We start from the raw sequence: 22,674 nt of genomic DNA on the forward strand, positions 1-22,674 counted from the left end.
TGGCTCTGTGTCTTCAAGTTAACAAACTTTGGGGCTGCTCTGTGGGTCCCACCACCAGCCACAGCACAGCTCCCTCCTGACATCCCAGGGAGGAACAGAGCTAAGGAGAGGCAAAGAGGAAGTCAAGTGAGAAGTAAGGACAGGGCCGGCCTCCCTAGGCTGGATCCCCCCAGCCTTTCCCTTCCTCTCCTTCCCCAGCTGTCTGTGGCTGCTCCCTCAGGATGGAAAGGCCAGGCAAGGCCCCTGTTGTGCTCCATGTCCGCAGGCTGGCAGATACTAAAAGGCTTGGTTCAAGGCATCAGAAACTTGGAGACCAGCTGCAGATTCCATTGTGAACAATCATTTTCCTCTCCTCCACCCCCTGAAGCCCTTTACTGTAAATGAAGGCTCACACTGGCAGCCCTGTCAAGACGGAGCAGGCTCAGATACCGGGCAACAGCTCTAGACTGCTTAATGACCCGCATCTGGGAGGTCAGGCTGACCTGACAAGCACATACTTCCTCAGTCAGAAAATGCCTACCTTTTTAAAAGTGTGGCCTGGGGGGAAAGTGTTAGAAGCAAGAGAGTTTGATAGCAGAACTTAACACAATCTAGAATCCCTTGAGCATTTAAGATAAAAACAGCAAAAGTTTTTAAAGAAAAAATTTGAAGTTTCTTTTTTTTTCTGGAAGTGGGGATTGAACCCAGCAATGCTATACCACTGAGCTACATCCCCAGCCCTTTTTTAATTGTCTAAATTGCTGAAGCTGGCCTCAAACTTGCAATCCTCCTACCTCAGCCTCCTGAGTAGCACCAACATGTCCAGCAACAGGGAATTCTAAACACAGCAACGGAAATGGTCCAAAATGAAACAGACAGAAAAGCAACTAAAAATATGAACAAATCATAAATGAACAACAAGATGACTCAAATAGTATGGTGTGCCTGTGTAACTGGACACTACAAGAAAGGAAGGACAAAAAAACCATGCCTGAGAATTTTATTTGATGAAAATCAAATCCACAAATTCAAGACACCCAGTGAACACTAAGCACTAGAAACTACATTGATGCACATCATAATCAAATTGCTCAAAACCACTGGCAAGGAGAAAAATCTTAAGTGGCCAGAGCAAAAGAGCACACGACAAAGATAGACAAGAATGGCTGGAGACTTGCACTGGAAATAACATGGTCCCAAAGACAGCGGAGCAAATACATTAAGAATATGGAAAGTGAAAAGCTGTCGACCTGGACCTTACACTCACCAGAAATACATTCAACAGCTGAAAGAATCCATTATGAGCAAATGTGAGTCATAAAAAATGTTAAAAGAAGTCCTTCAAAGAGAAGAAAAGTAATACCAGATAGAAATCAGCATCTACATAAAGAAAAAAGAATACTGGAAATGCAACATATATTGATAAATATATGAGGGTTTTTTTCCCTATTTTAAAAATACCTTTAAGAGATTATTATGATATCATCAACTATCAGAGAAATGCAAATCAAAAACACAACAAGACACCACTTAACACTTGTAAAGATGGAAAAAAGTTAAAAGGTGGATAACAGCAAGTGTTGATGAGGACACAGAGAAGACAGAAATCTATGAATTCCTGGTGGGAATGCAAAGTGGTGCAGCTAATTTGGAAAACAGTCTAAAAAGTTAAACACAGAACTGACACATGACCCAGTGATTCCACTGCAAGTTATGTGCTCAAAAAAAAAAAAAAAAATGAAAACCTATCTTCACCCCAAAACTTAAATATAATAGCCCAGCATTATTCATGAAAATAAAAAATAGGAACAGACAAAATGTCCAACTGATGAATGGATAAGGAAAATGTGGCCTGTCCATACAATGAACTATTATTCAGTAATAACAAGAAATGAAGTACTGGTAATGCTACAACATGGATGAACCCTGAAAGCATTATGCTATGGGAAAACAGGTAATCACAAAAGCAAGTAGCTTAGTGGCGATCTAGCATCTAGGAAGGCAGAAGATGTGGGGTGTTTGTTAGAGGACATGAAGTTTCTTTTTGAAGTAATGAAAATATTCTAAAATTGTGATTGCTGCAGAACTCCGTGCACATGTGAAAAAACATTAAATTATATGCTTTAAATGGGTGAATTATGTAATATGTAAGTTATATTGCAATAATGTTGTTACAAAAGTTAATTGTTTAAATAAAAAAAATTGTAAGGTATTCTAGGGTTTATAAAATCTACTTAATTAAAATATATGATGACAACAACATAAAGACCAGGAGATAGAAAATGGGAAATGGAAGTACATAGTTCTAAGATTCTTATGCTGTAGGGAGGCTGTTACAATAGTACTTGAAGATAGCTAATGGTGTATATTATAAATCCTAAATGAACTATAAAATTTTTAAAAACAACTAATAAATGGGTAATATGGAATTAGAAAGACGTATGATTAATTAAAAATATGGCAGAAAAGGCCCAGTGCAGTGGCACGTGCCTGTAATCCCAACTCAGGAGGCTGAGGCAGGAGGATCAAGAGTTCAAAGCTAGCCTCAGCAAAAGTGAAGCACTAAGCCACTCAGTGAGACCCTGTCTCTAAAAAAAAAAAAAATTTAAAGGGCTGGGAGTGCTAGGACCACAGCTAAATGGTAAAGCGCCTATCTTGCACATGTGAGGCACTGGGTTCAATCTTCAGCACCACATAAAAATAAATAAATAAATACAGACATTGTGTCTATCTACAACCAAAATAAAGGGGACTGGGAATGTGGCTCAGTGGTTGAGTGCCCCTGGGTTCAACCCCTGAACCTAAATAAACAAATAAAAAGAAAATAGGGCTGGGGGTGTGGCTCAGCGGTAGAGCGCTAGCCTCGCATGTGCGAGACCCTGGGTTGGATCCTCAGCACCACATAAAAATAAACAAATGAGGGGCTGGGGATGTGGCTCAAGCAGTAGCACGCTTGCCTGGCATGCGTGCAGCCGGGATTCAATTCTCAGCACCATATACAAAACAAAGATGTTGTGTCCGCAGAAAACTAAAAAATAGATATTAAAATTCTCTCTCTCTCTCTCTCTCTCTCTCTCTCTCTCTCTCTCCCTCTTAAAAAAAAAATAAACAAGTGAAATAAAAGTGTCCAACTACAACTAAAAAATAAAATAAAAAAAGAAATTAAATAAAGGTATTGTGTCTATCTACAACTAAAATATAGTTTAAAAAACAATAATTTATTATATGTTTCATAAGAGCTAGAAGAGAGGATTTTGAATGTTCCTAAATGCTTAAGGTAGTATATATGCTAATTGCCCTGATTTGATCATTATATAATGTATATATGTATCAAAATATCATACTGTACTCCATTAAAAATGTACAATCATGTCAGTTAAAATAAACACTTCAAGACTATTAAAATACTGTTAATAAAATGAAAACCTATGCTATGCCACAGACTTGAAGAAAAGTTGCAAAACATACATCCAACAAATAACTTGTATCTAAAACAAAGTTATTATTATAACTCAATTATAAGAAAGAAACTCAATTTTTAAGATGAGTCAAAGATTTAAACACTTTTCCACAAAAATATGGATTGCAAATAAACACAAGAAAAATGCACAATATCATTAGTTCTTAAACACAAACTAGAACCCCAATCGCATATCATTATATACCACTAGAATAGCCAAGATGTAGAGAGACTTTACACGTTGCAGTGGGCTCCTTGTTTCGATCGTAAGGTTGGTATTTCCTGGAGCCCCTGAAATATGTACTCCAGTGATACAGGGTTGTAACCCAAGTGAGAGAAAAGCATGAATTTAAGGAAGTATCTGGTCCTGTTCAGGATAGCAATAAAGGCAGTTCTAGGAGAAAAGGGATGCAAAGAAAGACAGCAAAGGAAGAAAAAAGAGGCAACCAAAACTTCTGGAAAAACTAACAGCAAACAGCTGGCCTAACTAGAATAGACAGCAGTGACCCAGGTGGGCAAGTGTTGTTTTCAGCATCCATCAGCCACCATAGTGTGGCCTCTGGAAGCAGCATGAAGGAGCGGTATCCACAGCAGCTGTGGTGTGGGTGCAATCAGCAGTGAATTGGGTTCTGAGGCTGCTGCTGCCTATATGAGCTGAGGTTTTGTTGCAGCAGGAGAACCCAAGCTGCACCTTGGAGGACAAGATTTGGGCTAAAGGGGAAGCAGCAGACTGCAGATAATATCTTGAGCAAGGAGTTTACTCATGGTAGGTGCAAATCCTGACTCATACATTTCCAGTTATATGACCTAAGGGAAGTTACGTAGCATTTAGGTTTATTTCTGCATCTTAAATGGGGGTAAAAACAATCTCTATTTCATAGGCTACTTGGGGGGAAAACGTGCCCTGACGTTTGTAAACAGTGCAGGAGCCTGAAATGGTTGTTAGTAAAATCATGTTGGGAGATAGGTGTAGAGTCTGGGCTGGGGGTATGAGGAAGGTCAGGTGGGGATGGGGGGTGGGGACCAGATTTGGAGGCCACCACAGTTTTGTGGTGTGTGGCTCTTATTTGGGGTTTTTTTTTTTTTTTTTTTTTTGGAAAATGTTAACTGAACAACTACAAACAAGGAGCATTCATTTAATCTCCATTGTGAAAGGGGAAAATTAGATGTTGAATTCTGAAGGCCACACAGTGGGATGTGGCAGGATGAAAGGAGAGTCAAGGTGTCTTGGTCTACAGTAGCACAGGAAGGGGAGTTGGCTGCTACAGGCTGGGGACTCGCTGGGGCTATGGTAAGACAAGGTGTGAGGATGTGAAGTGAGGGGGCTGCTGCCCTGGACAGGTGGCCAAGTGCAGGCCCAGGATTACTAGCCACTGAGGAGACAGAGGTGGGAGCAATGACCAGTTAGGAGCTGCTGTAACACAATGATACTGTATTAGAAATGCCCTTTGCCTGACTCCCAGACCAAGTCCCTGGAGTCTAAGGCTGTAAGCAGAACTAATGTTTAAAGAGGGCTGACCAGCAAGTTGTGTCCACATTGCTTGTCTTAAGTTGCTGTCCCCACCCCAAGTACCCCTATCTACCCTCTGGGAACCCCCCACCTGTACACAATCCACAACTCAAGAGTTGTGGTTCCTGTAGTACCAGCAGGCTTCGCTCTTGCTCCCCACTACCCACCCAGCACCCCTCTTCTGTCACTCCCTCCCCTCCTCTAGGCTGCACCTCATGGTTACCTTCCCTGGCCTGTCTGAAGTTGTGACCTCTCCCCCACTGTATATGCACTCCCACATCCCTTGCTGGCTCCTTTTCTCTGGATTTCTTGGTCATTTCACTCTCATACTTGACTTCAGCCTCCCCTGATGGACATGGCAGCCTTCCTTCTCTTCTGTTCCCTGTTTTCTGGCACCTATAACACTGCCTGCCCAGAGTGAATGAGGAAAAACACGTGTACATGTTTATCAGTCCATCACAATGACCCGGGCCGTTTGGCTTGCTCCCAGGGAGAAGAGCTGGGATGCTCTGTGGCCTCTGGGAGGAGAGCGAGAAGAGGCAAGGATGAGATCAAGGAAACCAGGACCTCTACCCGGAGAGGTACATGGCTGGGGTGAGGAGGAATGGGGAGATATCCACAGGCAGTGCAGGAAGGCCCAGGACGTGCTCAGGATTTGTCCCAGGGAAGGAGCAGCAGCAAGTGCCATCTATGTCCCAGCTTTCAAAGGTCTGGCAGTTTAGAGGTTGAGGTAGTTTTGAATCTGACAGCAAAAGCAATGTGGCTTCCAACAGGACTCCAGTGAAAACTGGAGTCCTGCTGGCGCTACGGCAGCAGCCAGCGTCTGGAGCACAATGTCCATCTGTTCAGTTGCTTTCTTTTTTCAGAAGCTATTGGCTCACCCCGCTGGAATGGGGTGGCACTTCAGGACATGAAGCTGAAGCTGGTTGCAGATTTCTTGGAAGTGGTGGCAGGGAGATCTAAATTAAGACCTTTCTATCACACCAAATAAATAGAAGCTGAAATACAGGACCGAAGGAATTAAGCAAAATGCCTTCATACATAACTTCTGAAAAACGGAGGGGGAAATGTTAGAAAACAGAATGGTATTTATTTATTGAGTTGCAAGGTATTTGCTGAAAACAATGACACCTCTGTTTGACACAAAAAAGCTTGTTGAAAGGAGCAAGTTTCTCTTTGAAGTGCCCTGCCACAGAAGCCTGGTCATTCACACCAACTGCACTGTTTGGAGGCTCTCTTGGCAAGGTCCAGGGACTGATGGATTTCAAGCCCACCCTTCCTGCCTCCCTCCCAGGGAGGTTAGATGAGTCACCTCCAGCTTGGAGTCTTCCTATTCACACTCCCGAAACCTGAGTTGCCTAGGGGAGTTGCACCACTCCTGAAGTAGTGGTGCCAGAGGCAGGTAGGGTGTCTACCTTGGTTGGGTGTGGCAGAGGACCAGGAATGGTGGCTCCCAGGCAACTGTGCAGGGCTGTCGCACAACAGATTTCAGGTCTTGGTCCCTGAGCCAGACAGACCTGGTTAGCAGTATACTTCCAGAAGAGCAGGGGCGAGGCCCTGGCCAGAGCCATGAGGAGCTCATCCTGCAGAAATCATCTCAGAATGGTCTGTGCGTCTCCTAATCATCACTTCAAATGTGAAGGGAACGGCCAAAGGACACACGCAGCATTATCGAGGAGCTGTTTCTCCAAGGCTTCATCAGATTCTCCAGGCAGGTCAGGCTCTGATGTTTATCATATGCCAATTTCTGTGGTTTAACTACTCTCACTATGGTTGATTAAAAGCTTTCTACAGATGAGGTAACAGTAGCACTAAAACATAACGAACTATAGTAATCACGAAGTAATTGCTTGCTTGTATTGTTCACGGTTTAATAGTAGCTGTGTTTGACCACTGGTTCACAAAATTCCTAAAAATTTAACAACTGGCCCTTGTTCTGGAGCCTGGTCTGAGAAGACTCCAGCACCCCAGACCTTCACACACATCTTAGAGATGAACAACTCCATGAGAAGCAGATAAACCACCTTACCAGTACCAGGTAACTTCAAGACAACTTACTGTATCTTTCTAGGTGTTAAATTTTAGGATTTTAACTTATATTTCCTTGACGATGGATAGTGAACAAATTTGGCTATCAAAATACGTATAAGCCAACTGGATATCTGTGAAACACCAGTCTAAAATCTGTGCCTGTTCACGAAATTGGCCTTCTTTTCTTTGGAAGCATGTATTGACATTTCCTCCACACGATGGCTTGCCTTTTCACAATCAGTGGCAACTTGGTAAGTTCTTTTTTTTTTTTTTTTTAACTGTAGATAGACACAATATCTTTATTTATTTATTTTTATGTGGCACTAAGGATCAAACTTAGCACCTCACACATGCTAAGCAAGCGCTCTGCCACTGAGCCCTAGCCTCAGCCCTTGGTAACTTCTTAACTGCAGCAAAATCCACCTTATCAGCTTTTTATTCTTACAGCTAGTGCTTTTTGTTTTCTAAGAAATCTTTGTCTATTCCAAAGGAAGGAAATATAGAGCAGCATTATTTTATTTTTCATATTTAGGTCTATGATCCATTTGGAATTGACGTTCTATAACTATGAGAGATCAAAGTATGTTTTTTTCCCCCACAAGGGATATCTAAAATCATTCTTAATGTAGCTAAAAAAACTTTTTTTTCCTGACTTGATGGTTTGACCACTTTGATTTGATGATTGACTCATTAGGAGTTTGTAGTTGACTATTGGTGTTCAACTTCTGCATCTTTGCTAAATATTTAAAAAAATTTTTTTTGTAGTTGTAGATGGACAGAATGCCTTTATTTTATGTGTTTATTTTTATGTGATGCTGAGGATTGAACCCAGTGCCTTGCGCATGCTAGGCAAGCACTCTGCACACTGAGCTACAGCCCCAGCCCTAAATATTTTCTTTTTAGTGAGGAGTTAAAGGGGGAATACGAAGAGACAACACACAGCTAAGGCAATGTTAGAATGAATGAGAACACCCCAAGCTCACCCTAAGCTGAGGAGTCTGGAGTACACAGCTTCTTCACTAGGGATCACCTTGTCTGGGCTCTTCCAATTTGTCAGTTCAAATACCCCGAGTTGGGGAGGGTGGGCTCTGACTGTAAACTCAAACTGAATAGGAAAGGCCAATTCAAGAGTGCTCCTACAGATAATCTGGGAAAGCCAAATGTGAAACTGTCCTTTCCTCTATAATCACATTACCCTTAAAGTCAAGATTTCAGGAACACGGCTATGTTTCAAAATGATTTTGAGATGATCTGATTTCCTCTTGGTCTTTTCACTACTTATTTGCATTCCAGTCTAGGCTGTGTTGAGAAAATGCTATGACCTCACCTAACAAAACTTTTTCTTATAGGATCAAATTCTCCCTTTGCACTTTCCAGATCCTCATCTTACCAATTACTAGTTCCCCTTTTTCAAGGGTTTATGTGCTATGAACTGTGCTAAGCCCTTGAAAATTTTATTAATCTAAGTGCTTTCTTTGCTTCTCCTTCAAAAAACTCTTCTGACTACCTGAGATGACTTTGTATATTTGTTATCTATTTAACTCCATAACAGGATTCATGGGGCCCCTAACTTTTGTTTACCACTGTAATCAAAACATCTGGCCTGGTGCCTTGTAAACTACTCCTACACCCCTGTCAAATAGTTTCCAGTATTTGTTTCCATGCAGGTCTTGCCTGGAAGGCTGTGAAGTGTACATGGCCATAGGAATATGGACGTCCTTCACTGTGTCAAGAATAAAGAGGAAAAATAAAAAGGAACTAGACATGACTGGACAAACTCTGTTAAAGATAAGCCTTTTAATCAAGCCTATTGAATGTGTTTAAAAGACCTAAATATCTTTTGCACTTCTTTCATGCTGGGTCCTGAGATGTTTGGGGTCCTCATTCTAACAAACTGCTCATCACTTGACTGCCTTTGCCTTTCAGTCTCCTGGGTGACAGCCTCATGTGGATAAAAGAAATTCCCATCTGTGCACTGTCTCTTCTACCTGTTCCTTCACAGAGGGTTGTCTGATTGAAAACTATTCTATTCTAGTTCTATTGCTACAAGTTGTCATGTGTTGATCATTCTCACCACCTGCCTCCACTGTATATACTATCTTTAAAATTAACTTAAAAATGTAGTAATATTGTGCTGGGTACCACTTCAATTTTATATTGGATTATTCATTATTCTTAACAGATTAAGCAGTTCAGTAGAGAAAAATAACTTTATTTTTAAAAGAATAACCATTGCTTTAAGTTATATATTATTCTGAATTGAATGTTAACAGATTAAAAATATGTACTGATAATTCTTTGAATATGCTTGAATAAACACTAGATTTTTTTTTTATTGGTTATTCAAAGCATTACAAAGATTGCAGAATCACATCGGTTACACATCCACATTTTTACATAATACCATAATAGTAACTGTTGTATTCTGCTACCTTTCCTATCCTCTACTATCCCCCCTCCCCTCCCCTCCCATCTTCTCTCTCTACCCCATCTACTGTAATTCATTTCTCTCCTTATTTTTTTCCCAATCCCCTCACAAACTCTTACATGTAATTTTGTATAACAATGAGAGTCTCCTTCCATTTCCATGCAATTTTCCTTTTCTCTCCCTTTCCCTCCCACTTCATGACTCTGCTTAATGTTAATCTTTTCCTCCTGCTCTTCCTCCCTGCTTTGTTCTTGGTTGCTCTCATTATATCAAAGAAGACATTTGGCATTTGTTCTTTAGGGATTGGCTAGCTTCACTTAGCATAATCTGCTCTAATGCCATCCATTTCCCTGCAAATTCCATGATTTTGTCACTTCTTAGTGCTGTGTAGTACTCCATTGTGTATAAATGCCACAGTTTTTTTTATCCATTCATCTATTGAGGGGCATCGGGGTTGGTTCCACAGTCTAGCTATTGTGAATTGTGCTGCTATGAACATCGATGTGGCAGTATCCCTGTAGTACGCTCTTTTAAGGTCTTCAGGGAATAGTCCGAGAAGGGCAATAGCTGGGTCAAATGGTGGTTCCATTCCCAGCTTTCCCAGGAATCTCCATACTGCTTTCCATATTGGCCTCACCATTTTGCAGTCCCACCAGCAATGTACAAGAGTACCCTTTTCCCCACATCCTCGCCAGCACTTGTTATTATTCGACTTCCTAATGGCTGCCAATCTTACTGGAGTGAGATGGTATCTTAGGGTGGTTTTGATTTGCATTTCTCTGACTGCTAGAGATGGTGAGCATTTTTTCATGTACTTGTTGATTGACTGTATGTCCTCCTCAGAGAAGTGTCTGTTCAGGTCTTTGGCCCATTAAACACTAGATTTTTAAAATTTGCATTCTTTAATCTTTTACAGTGAGTATACTAAAAAATAAATTAAATCGAGCAGCCTGATTAGTTCCAGATGCAAAAAAAAAAAAAAAAAAAAAAAAATCCTGAGAAATGTAATTGTCTTCAGGGTCCTTATACGTGTGTATTTGTATTCACATGAAATATCTGTTAATTAAGCCTAAAATAGTGAACTCTTTATCATCTCTGCATAAAAGTTCAATTCACAAATTTAAATAATCGTGTAAACGTGAGTTTGTCAAGTTTTATTTAGGCACAAAGGAGTTTTGAACCAGGTTCTACCAGATGTAGCATGGCTGTTCTTTCCAAATGAAGTCACTTTTAAAATGTTAGCATAGAATGGAGGCCTTGAATTTTCATGTAGAATGTATTTTAACATTATCTGAGAAAGAATGGGCAAGAATGACAGTGCACTGCTGGTCTTTTAGAATGCTGTTTATTGACAATTACTGGACAAATGTAAGGCATGTTCACAAGGCTCTGAAGTTAAGGACAGAATACATTCTCTCACTCGTTAGTTGCTTTTCTCCTTCATACCAGTTGCTACAAACTGTCCCTTGTGTATTTTAATATGCACAGCTCTCAACTGCCATGAAAATGCAGACAATGTTTTAGGGACCAAGATGGAGAATGCTTCAGAGTAAGGAGGGGGCTTCTATGGACTACGTCACCAAGACATCACAACTCACATGGAGCACAGGCAGAGGAAGGTGACCAAATCTGCCCATACACTCATGACTGACTGAGTTTGCAGTGGAACGAAGAACACACTGAAAAACCACTTTTTGATCCTTCATGTTTGAGAGGTGGAATGTGTCCAGGATTCACTTTTCCATATTTACCACTGTCCATAGGTCACTAAAAGAATCTAAATAGTTCCTAATGCAGTCACAGTTTTGTTCTTAGGCACGGTACAAGATTGCATGCATTATTTTACACAAATGTCAAACACAGAACAGTTGTAACACAGACACCGCAGAATTGTCTAATTACACAAGTTTCTCTTTTTGGGGGTGGGTAAGGAGGAGAATGATGGTTACTAGTCTATACAGCGCCTGTGCGGGCTCAGCACTGAGCTAGATGTAGATATCCAAGCACTTGCTGACTGACTCACAAAGAGAGCCAAATACTGCTAATGAGAACAGCAGCGTATTCTAAGAACAAATTCAAATGTGGGGTTGGTATGATGAATACACGGCCTTGATTTGGGGGGTAAGAAAGTCTTGGTTGATAACTAATAAAGTAATTTTGCAATTGATTTTCAAATATCAGATTACATCATAAAAAGATTAAAAATCAAAAATAAAATAAAAACCTATGGAGTGGATGGGGATGTAGCCCACTGGTGGAAAGCTTCCTTGACTAACATTTGTGAGGCCCAGGATTCAATCTACTACCATATGAAGGGAAAAAAATATATGGAAAAACAAATAAAATGAAAATCAAAAGCACATGACATTTCATGAAGAGGAAATGTGAATCTTTTTGGTCCATATCAGCCAATATTTTAATATTAAGTACCAATTATTAAAATGTGACTTTTTTAAGCCCATTTTAAAAATGTAGGATCTCTGAGGGAAAATGTAAGCATATTTTCAGACTACCGAATCTTATAAAAAATTTTAAAGGTCAATATCATCTCTGTTATAGAGCCACTGGACAGATTTTTCAAACACAAAAGGGAAACCTGGGCACTTCACCAGGTTAAGAATTCTTATAATTTAAACTGCTTTGGGGTGCTCACAATACTTCCCCAAAGAAGCTCCCATCTCACAGATCTCTTCCACAATAGCGCTAACAATGTAAGAATGCAATGACACATCATTTGATAAGCCATTATTTGACTATCACTGAAATATTGAATCAGAGTGGAGAAATTACCTAATAGCAACTGAATTAAAGATTTCCACTGATTGGCTTTGTGATACAGAATGCCAGAGATTCGTCAAATGTTTGTTTTTTATACTGAAAGCAGGAATTATCATTATTTCAACTTGTATGTGGGTGAGTGATGCTTAGTGAAGAGTGACTACCTAGAGCAGCAGGAAGGCAGTCCTGGCTGGCCAGTCCTGGAGGGTAGACACAGACTACTCTTCTGACAGATCACCATCACGACAGGCAGGGCAATTACTCTGCCCTTTTAGCCACTGCTTAAAGCACTGAAAAGAAGAAAACAAAATCAGTCAGTGCCTTCAGGACCATGTGGGGGCCTTAGTTCCCCTGCACTGCTGGACTCCTTGGCATACACGGCTAATGTCACGTGCAAGTCTGATGGGGCCTAATGCTGCCCAATACTCAGGGACAGTAATGCTGCTTAGGCCAGGAGTATGAATAAAACTACAGTGGAAATAAGTCTCCTTCAGATATGGCCCCCTGTGTGGCCTTGTCCTCCACTACACCTGGCTCCAGACTCAATTCTTCAGCACCAGTCACCATGTTTTGTAGGAGGTCAGCATTTTGATGACTCTTGGGACCCTATCACCCAAATCTTAGCCCATTCCTCTTCATGGTTTTGGCTTGGTTCTTAAACATCCCACCAGCCTGTGTGCCATGTTCCCTGTTGCTCTTAGCCAGCCTGCTGCTGCAACATGGCTGAGTATGCATGGAAACCTAGAAAGTCCAAGCCAGGATACCCTATCTGGAGGAGAAAGCTTTCTCATTTCCTATTAGTGACTATTCTGTATGCATCCCTTTCTCAAGGATGAACAAATCAGCACAACAGAGACCTGATCTGTCCTCACTCAGCAGGAAGAGTACAGTACAAATGCTCAGAGTCAAGCACAAGGGACCCAATAAGATTTTGTTTTTCTCTTTTAAAATGTTAAACCACCTTTATACAGTACACTAAATTAATAAAGTGCTACACTGTTTATTCATTTAGTCATGTAAGAAACCATCTTTAAAGGAATTCATATTGCTTTGACTCTAAGCACCTATTATAGTTCCTGAAGTCAACTCTTTTCTACCCGTGACATTATTACAGAAAGTACAGTCTGCAGAGGTGCACACACCCCTGGCCCAGGACCACTCTCCCGCTTCTTCAGCACCAGTCTTTGCAAAGGGCAATGACCAGAGACATGTGTAGGCTTATAGAGTGGCTTGGAATTATAAGTATTGATACTTAAGAAAAAAATTCCTTTTTTGTTTTCAAATCAGTTGGCAGTCACAATGCATGATATAGATGGTCAAAGAGAATTCTTACCCCTTTGTGAAACTTGTGTCCACATTTTAGTACACGCACATTTTTTGATTTGAACACCTCATGGCATATTTCACAGGAATCTGCATCTAGTACCTGTGGAAACAAACATATCTGAAAAATAAAGATTAAAGAAATCTCTCTTTATGACATGAGTTTTTCATGACTCATGACATGAGTGGCCTTCAGACATTTTTGCCACAAAGGGTGGTAAATTACGGCTGGGCAAAATGAAGAAATAACTTGTTTTTAAATAGCATTTTTAAAGAGAAAACATAAAAATACAAAAATAAAAGTATATTTCTGAATTTCTAATGTTCTCAGAGGGAATACTGGTTTTTATAATTAACAGATTCCCTGGTGAGATATTACTACTTATATTATACTACTTATCCCTATAGCATACATGAAGTATGGTTATTAACTAGATATTACAAATTAATTATTCATCTAATTATCTAACAGGGACTTAAATTATGACAAATCTACACAATAGACTATCATGTAGCCAATTAACATCATGATGGAATACCATGATCCTTGACACAGAAAGCTGGTCACCACAAATCATTGAATAAATGCAAGTTATACAACAGTCTATCACGTAATTAAATTTTTTAAAAAGAGAGAATGTCTACAGAAGTGCCTAGAAAATAATCTGATATCAAAATATTAATAGGGTTACCCCTTGGCCAAGGAGATTAATTTTTTTTTACAATTTTTAAAGTTTCCATGAACATGGAATATTAGTGCATTTCAAAACAGACAGCTAAACCAACTAACATCCATAGTCGGGGATTGTGTGAGACACTGGAAACAGATGAGTGTAAGTTTTCTGACCTCCTATGTGACATATACCCCAAGAGACACTTAGGCCACCAAGCACAGAGTTCTCCTTGCAGCTTACAGCACTTATCATGCATTGCATCAGCTCTATTCTAACTTACCTCTTAACTCTGAGCATTCTAAAGGCAGGAAATGAGTCTTATTTATCTGGACTTTAAACATCTGGTAAGAAACCTTGCCCCAACTGATGTTCCAAAAATATAAAAAACATCCCAAGTGACTGACTGAAGCAGACATCAAACTGTGTAGATCCTGAACTACTGTGTGGGGTCCTGCTCCTTCCCTAGGTGCTGGCAGGGTGTAGACAGAGAATTACAAATTAGACAGGGGCAGACTAGAGAGAACAAAGGTGTTCATGTTGCTCTACTGCTGTCTGTGACTCAAGGATCAGGGAAGAAAGGGAGGTGTGAGCCCTGGGGAAGGGCAGGAGAAGACCTCTCCAACTCACTTTGCAAAATTCAAAGCCAGGTTAGCTGGGAAAATATATAGTTAACTTGACTGTTTTCTAGTATGGGAAGATGAACACAGTATATTTCGAAGTAAAAAGCAAAACCACAGTAAAAAAATTGAAATATCCCCCAAAGAACATAAAAAGTATGACTCTGGTATTTGTTTTGATTAAATTATTTTAATATATATACGAGTTTAGAAAAATATATACTAATGTAATAATGCTAACTAGAGGGTAAGTTTTAAGAGTTCTTATTTTTTTCAAACAGGGTATTGTGGTAGAGAACTTGAACTTGTGATTTTCCTATCTTAGCTTCCCAAGTGACTGGGATTACAGGTGTGTCAGCTTTAGGGTTTTTAATATGCCCCCTTTATTTCTATTTTCTATTTTGAGTGTGTATTACTTCTATAATCTAAAAATATAAAACAAACTTTTTTCATTTTTCAAACACTACCTACAATTATCTAGTTAAGTACCAGTTTGAATATAAATTTTTATTTCTCATGTAATTTGGTAAAGTTTAAATAAAATGGCTTTTACAACTTTATTATTATCAACATTGACTATGAACTAGGAGATCTCTTTCAGGTGATTACTTCAAGTCTATCTTGAGGTGGGGATGGTCATAACACACATGCACATGAATGGGAATGCCCTGGGAATCCTGCCTGGTTAAAGGGTCACAGAACATGTGACACATAAGAAACCCCTGGGAGAAGCGGGGACTGACTCGAGGTGGGTACTCCACGTGCCTATAAGCACTCTCTCTAGGATATGGTTGGGGATGAGACCTTCTGGGAGTTGAGAGTATGTGGTGTGGTAAGTCTTCAAAGGTGTGGTGTAAAGCACAAAATGTATAAAAGAAATAAAAGTAAGTTCATGAAAAGACTCACTGCGAGCTCAAGTAAACATACTAGCCTTACTCTACATCTTGTATTGTGAACTCACTGCTGAGAACATTATGGGGCTGTTACCTTTCATTGTCTTCTACACTCTGCTACCACAGTTGGAGCAACAGGGAAATGTGCTTCACACCAGAAATCAATCTACAGCCCGCTACCTGAGCCATGAGTTGATGGCCCCTCTTTCAACCACATGCAGTCCCTACAGGGTCTCTGGCATCAGCTGGTCAGTGTGGAAAGAACTGGGAATGACATGCTGCTCACTTAAGTCAAAAGGCCCAGTCTGAGCTACAACTATGCCGTCAGTCCAGTGAATGCTAGAAAGTCGCATCTGGGCCTTGATTTCCTTATTATAAAATATAGACAATTACAAGGCCTTATCAACTCAGACACAGTTATAACAGCATTTTATAAAATGTTCCATGTAAATGTAAATGATTCTTACTGTTTAAAATTAAGGAGAAGAAACAACTTAAATCAGCATGTTAGATTTCAGGCACATTTAGCCCATTCCAGTGTGCCCTTCCCAGTGTGTGAGGGAAGAGGTGAAGGGCAAAAACCAGATTTTCAGTACCAGGCTAACCTGGTCCGGGCAGATATTACCCCAGCAAACAGTGATGTGAAGTGATGCAACCCAGTCTGATTTCATAGTCCATGATTATGAAGAATAAAATAAGTTAAAGATTTTTTTTTTCAACTAATCCAAATATTGCAATTAATACCAAAATACATAAATAAGTAAATATATCAACATATCTGCCCATCTGCAGCAACACAGCAAGAAGACAGAAAACTCAGTTCTCTCGATGCAGTCAGAGCTTGAGTGTAAGGCTTTTCCCTGTTCTAGGTCCTGGGCATTCCTCAGAACTACTCACTGCTGTTCAAATTGGACACCTTCAAATACAGCAAAATTTGGTTTCTAATTTTAGGATCCAATAAAGTAGGACTATAAATGAAAAGAATGGTGCTAAATCATGGGTTAAAAAATGTTTTCTTCTTGTTCTTCATTAAAAAGTAAAACTCGGGTTGGGGCTGGGGCTGAGTGGTAGAGCACTTGCCTAGTACATGCGAGCCCTGGGTTTGATCCTCAGCACCACATAAAAATAAATAAAATAAAGGTACTGTGTCCAACTACAACTAAAAAAGTAAAAAAAAAAAAAAAAAGTAAAACTAACTATGACATTATACGTACGACACTCATGGGGACATCTTCTGTATTCTGTCCCTTAGTTTTGGGTGATGGTCCAGCAATTGAGGGTGGGCCCTGGGAAGACTGGTTCACAGAAGCAGCAGAGCTGGCCTCAGATGTTCTCTTGCCCTTTCCTGGATTTGGCTTAAGAGATAACAAGGGGATTGGGTGAGAGAGCACAAAGGAAGCAAAGTTCAACTTAGTAACCTAAAGTTTGATCATCTTTTTTGGTAAATTTTCTCTATATTTTGGTTTGAAGCTTTAAAAAAAAAGAATCCTCAAATTTTATCAATAAATAAGGATTAAGGGGAACATTTTACTGCATCTGGATGAAATACCTTTTTCTTTTTCTCTTCATCTACAATGTGTTCTGTCACTCTTTGGACAATTTCATCAATAGCCAATCCTGAGAGTAAGTTCTTGTTTTTGTTTCGAACCTTTTTAATAAAACCAGCAAGCTCGGTGCTGAAAGGGAAAGTAAACAATAAATGACAACAGAAAGTCAATGTGCCAATATCAACCCAAAAGTCCAACTCGAAAAAGTAAATATACAAAAATTAATCTGTAGAACATAGGAAAATAATAACTACACATGAAAAGCATAATTATTTTAAGGCAGAATCAATCTTTCCAAGAAGTTGTGAAAATTTCCACAATATTATTTAAAAAAATTTTTTTTAGTTGTTAATGGACTATTTATTTAAAAATAATTTAAAATCAATAAGATCTCTTTCTATCCAAGAAAAACTAGCTTTGTAGATTTCCTTCTTTGAAAAAATCCCTAACAAACCAGCTTTCAAAGTCTGAATGTTTCTCAAATGCCATCAAATGGGAAGAGTACACCACCAGTCAATGGGAACTTGATATTTGCACCACTAGTGCCCCGAATATTTTAGCTTTCAGGAAATCAGAACACATTTCTGTTTGATTTTTTTTAACTCTGCCAAATTTAATTAAGACTGTACGAAATTTTATTTGTAGGGTACTTCTGATAATTACAACTTGAATATTTTTACAACTGACATGAGAACTGCTATTGAGAGAACTTACAATGTTTGTCAAACTTAGGGCAAAATATGCCCAAATGCAGACAAAATATACTTATTTTCAAATGGCAGGGTTCCACTGACACTGTAAAATATTAATTCTGACCAATCATTAATGATGACTTTGTTTCCAAATTTCAATTACAAAGCCTGTAACTAACATTGTCAGAGAATGAGAATTAACAAGGCAGGTACAGAGGCCATTCTCTGTGTGGAGTCCTCTCTTCTGAGCTACTCATCAATCCTAACCTTGCTCTTTCTTGTCCCAACCTGGAGCCATGGGGAGGCAGAAACACTGCTGAAGCGCTAGCAACCATCCCCAGCCCCACTTACAGCTCTTCTTGACCCAGATATGAGGAGTTCTTCCCCAGTCTCCTAAGGATCCTCTGTGACATTTATACATTCCTCATGTACTGTCAAATTCAGTCTAGTCTTTTCAACCTTGCACCTCTAACAAATCAGAGGTATTATCTACAAGGTGTAAATTGCTGCTGTTTTCTTTTATATGTGATTTATCTTCTCTCAAAAGATAGAAAACTATTATTTTACAATTAATTTACTAATTTCATAACAACTAGTGTTAAGAGAGTGCTATGGATCTCATAAAAATCTTAGCAAACTGACAGATTCTGTTCAGTGTTGATTATCCAGTGCTCAATATTTTCAATCTAGATGTGCATATTTAAAAATTTATTTGAGGACTAGGGGTGTAGCTCAGTGGTAGAGCTTGGGTCTAGCATGTATGAGGTGTGTGTTTGTCCCCAGCACTACAAAAAAAGAAAATGCTCACCTCTATGTTTACAAAAAGAAAGAAAAGTAGCACCTGTCCTAATGAGCAAAACATCATACAGTTTTTTCCATGTTAGCCCCTAGCCAGCCTTGATTTTATTTGATCAGGAAACATCAGTTCAATGAAGTATTTAACAGTCATAAATGTTTTATATTCATACCTGCTGTACCATGGGAACACCACTGACAGGTGCTCAATAATACTGTTGAACGGCTTTTTTGGAGACTGGCTTGAAGCACGTTCTGGAGGAACAGGTACTTTCTGATGTGCCTCAGGGCTTTGTTCAGATGGAATTGTCTGGCTGGCCCCTGTATGCTCTGATGATTGAGTGACTTCAGTTTGACCAGAGGGCAATCGAGGTGACAGTGCAGTAGACTCCTCTGGGCAATCACCGGTGGAGAACAGAACAAAATCCTTAACTGCTCCAGTTGCACAGTTTACAAATGTCCCAGGCCCTTGATCATCATGGCCTGAAGACTCAGGGGGAAACTCAGGATGAATCTGTGAGGGACACACCACAGGAATTGGGTCACTTAGGAATTGTCTTAAGAGGAGAAACAGGCAAGGACAGAGACTGCATGACTATAATATAGGAAACCTGAATACAATAATGTTTTTGTCTTAAAAGAATTGCTGATCATAACTTGGTAGTTCTTAAAGCAAGGGTAGATTTCTGACTTCTAAATAATTTTCTACAGTATACTTTTTTCCTGTAAAATTAGAAAAGCTGCTTAAATGAGAACATTTCACCTGCCTAATGCCCCTCCTTCAGTCTGCACTCTAATGCTTCTCTCCTTCCTAGCTGAACTTGGTTGATCAAAGCTAGATGTCCTAGCACTCTCCAAAGGTGTCTACCCCACTAAGTCACAAGGACATCTAGGAATGCCAGCTGCCTCTTCTTTCTCAAAATGTGCCCTCTGGCTCTGTTCTGCTGGCTCCTTCAACAAGGAGAGCTCAGCTCTTATTCTCTTTCCATGCCTAAGTATGGATGTTCCTTCTAATGTCATCTGAGGCTTGAACCTCTGTCATATGCTATCTTCTCCAAGGCCATCTTCATGTCCTCTCAGACCTCAGTGACTATGCTCACTGTTAATTAATACCCACTTTTTAAAGTTTCTAGTCTAGAATATTATCCTGAGATCCATATCTACAGATCCACTTGGATGACTCTGGGACCCAAAGGTGTTCAAAACCAGCCCCAGTGCAGTCTCATCGGGCTGCTCTTCCCCTCAAGTCCACCCTAGACTTCCCATGTCCACACGCTCTGTCCCAGTCCTGAGCATGGCACAGCTCTTTCATCTGCTCCTCCTAGATCCCTCTCCCATTTGGTTTTCTTCCATCCACTACCTCTCTACTCCTTCATCCAGATATGGCTAATGGCAGTAAGTGAATAACAAGTCAGTGGAAATCACCTCCAGCCCCTCCTTCCTACTTCTCCACACTGCCATTCAGTTCATCTTCATAAAGTATAGAGCTGATAGTACTCCCTGCATGAACCATAGATCAGTTTCCTAGTGACATAACATAGCTTAGAGCACAAGGATCTCCTGACCCTGGCCCCGGGCTACTTCCACACTCACTCTATAGATAGATACCTTTGTTAAAGTAAACTTATTTTATAGCTATGAAAGGAGTATGTCACCCTGCCCCACTCTTTTATTCTAGCAACCAAATACTTTCTTTCTTCTACCTGAAACACTCTGACCCCAAGCATTACAATATCCTCCCTTCCCCAAAAGTTAATCCCCTTAACTCCTTCACCTGGTCTGCTCTTTCTTCTGATCTCTGTGTCATGGAGGTCTCCATCTCTAGACCAGGATAGTGACCCTGATTTCTGCTGCTATAGTACTCTGCTATGCAAAACCTCAGCGTCATCTGCTTATAACTGAATTTAAGCCCATAAGCACTTTGAGGGCCTACCTCATATCTAATCTCAATAACCATTAAACATCCACCAAATGACTGAGGAAGAAAAGAGACGAAAAGTAAATAGGTTTTAAGGACATTTATTAAGTAAGTTCCTAGCAAACTAAATTTCCAGGATTTTGGATATGAAAATTCTTTTGAGTATTTATAAAATTACACATGAGCTAAAATTACAAATTAATAATAAAATAGTATATTGGAATCCACAGATTTTTCTCTCCATATCTGCTATAAAAACCAAGAGAACTATAAATAAGAAGTGATTTTTCAGTCTGAAATAAAGCAATTTCTTATTCAGTTCAATGGAGACAGAAAAATTTGGATCAATAAAATATTTTATAAACTAAAGTTAAATGTCTGAGGTACCCCTCAGACATTTAAGACCAGACTGATTAAAGGAACCAGCCATCTAGATATAGGAGATACAACGTATATGCAGAAGGGCCACAGGGGAAGGCCAAGAGGGAAGCCCCTGTCTAAGCATTTAGTTGAAGGCAGATGAAAGGAACACCACCCATAGCCTGGAACAGCATCCCTGGCAAAGGTCGGGTACCAGCAGGAAGACACTTTTTGTGCTGTAGAAAATGTTCCCCATCTTTAGGATTTCAATCTGAAATCCATCTCTAATCAACTCTTCTAGAGAGTCTTTAAATCTGACCATCTTTGAACCTAATTCATTTCAATTAGTATTAACAAAGAATCTCTGTGTGCAAACTTCAGATAAAACTATCCCAGAATACAATAAAGTGACATTAGGTTTAGCTATATTGTAAAGCCCACAAAATACAACTAATGCTTTTCTTTACTGGGGTATTTTATAAGAGCAATCACTAGTATTCAAAAGATTCAGAACAACCTCACATTAGCAGTAAAATATGGTATGCTAGATCAATAAAGTCTTGCACATCTCAGATACACTAGTTTTTATTCTATATTTGATGAGGAAACAGATCTTAATTTTAAGATTTTGATTTTATGCCTTCAAGTATCTAGAAATTATAATAATCCCAGGTGGTACAGAAGAGAGGGCCTGCTTCAATCAAAGGAAACTGCTACTCTGTATTATTTGTTCAAATGCTAGAACGTACATACACATCATACATACTACGTCTAGAAAAGAATGGCAATAGGCTATAGTATATCAAAGTGTAGAAAAAACATGGACCAATAGTATTTGCCTTAGTCCTGCACCAATGCACAGAGGCAGAAAACTGATCTATTTATATAAGAATGTTTATAAAGATTAAAAGGTTAATCAATGGTACCAATAATGAAAACATTAAGGCAACTGTTAATTCATCCCATTCCCAGAAAACAATAAACAAACAACTTTGGCGCATTAAAAAAAGAAACTGTGGTTCATTATGTTTTGTTTCAGGGAAAGAAAAAAAAAAAGATGCAACTGACTTACGTTGTTACAGGCAGGAAATGGAAGCTCAGAAATCTGCACTTTAGAAAGCTCACTGAGTCGAGAACCATTTTTAATGGCCTTAATTTGATCTTCAAATTCAGACTGTAGGTGGAAGGGAAAATGTGAAGTTTTTCTCTAACAAATTCCAAGAAAACTATAATTTCCAATTAACACTATAAAACAGTCAACAGCTTCCCAAGAAACAAATGAGATGCAAAGTATCAAGACAATTTTTTTAAAGAAAATTTGTTCAAAATAAGAACATTAACATTAATTCTCCTTAATCAGAATGCTCCAAAGTCTTATATATATTTAATCTCATCAATCAGGGGCAAAATTTAAGATAATTTCCATATTTTTCTTATTTCTTTTGTTTTGTATTGCTGAGAATTGAACCCAGGACCCTTGGCATGCTAGGCACATGTTCTACTATCCTATATCCTTAGCCCCAAAATATTAATTAAGAAAATACCATTAATTTCATAAGTGATAACAAAAATGCAGTATTATTATTAACATGTCAAAAAAGAAATGGTTTAAATTAGACACCAGCCTCACAAGAACTGTAACCATCATAAATATTTTGACAGAATTATA

At 39.3% G+C, this 22,674-nt stretch overlaps 1 protein-coding gene across 10 annotated transcripts in view; it reads right to left on the reverse strand.

Annotated features, from left to right (window-relative positions):
- Nucleotides 1-10,736: 10,736 nt before the first annotated feature.
- Nucleotides 10,737-22,674, reverse strand: part of Ttc3 (tetratricopeptide repeat domain 3) — a 118,477-nt gene continuing 106,539 nt past the window's right edge. For all 10 annotated transcript variants that reach the window (XM_076868596.2, XM_076868599.2, XM_076868594.2 and 7 more), the window contains 6 exons: nt 22,078-22,179; nt 18,901-19,241; nt 17,243-17,369; nt 16,908-17,048; nt 13,520-13,612; nt 10,737-12,476 (listed from right to left, as the gene is read on the reverse strand). In XM_076868596.2, the coding sequence (XP_076724711.1) occupies nt 12,405-12,476; nt 13,520-13,612; nt 16,908-17,048; nt 17,243-17,369; nt 18,901-19,241; nt 22,078-22,179 (876 nt within the window). In that variant the 3' untranslated portion in view covers nt 10,737-12,404. The remainder of the gene's footprint in view (nt 12,477-13,519; nt 13,613-16,907; nt 17,049-17,242; nt 17,370-18,900; nt 19,242-22,077; nt 22,180-22,674) is intronic.

The sequence above is a fragment of the Callospermophilus lateralis genome, chromosome 10 (assembly GCF_048772815.1).
Source record: "Callospermophilus lateralis isolate mCalLat2 chromosome 10, mCalLat2.hap1, whole genome shotgun sequence".
Taxonomy (NCBI): Eukaryota; Metazoa; Chordata; class Mammalia; order Rodentia; family Sciuridae; genus Callospermophilus; species Callospermophilus lateralis.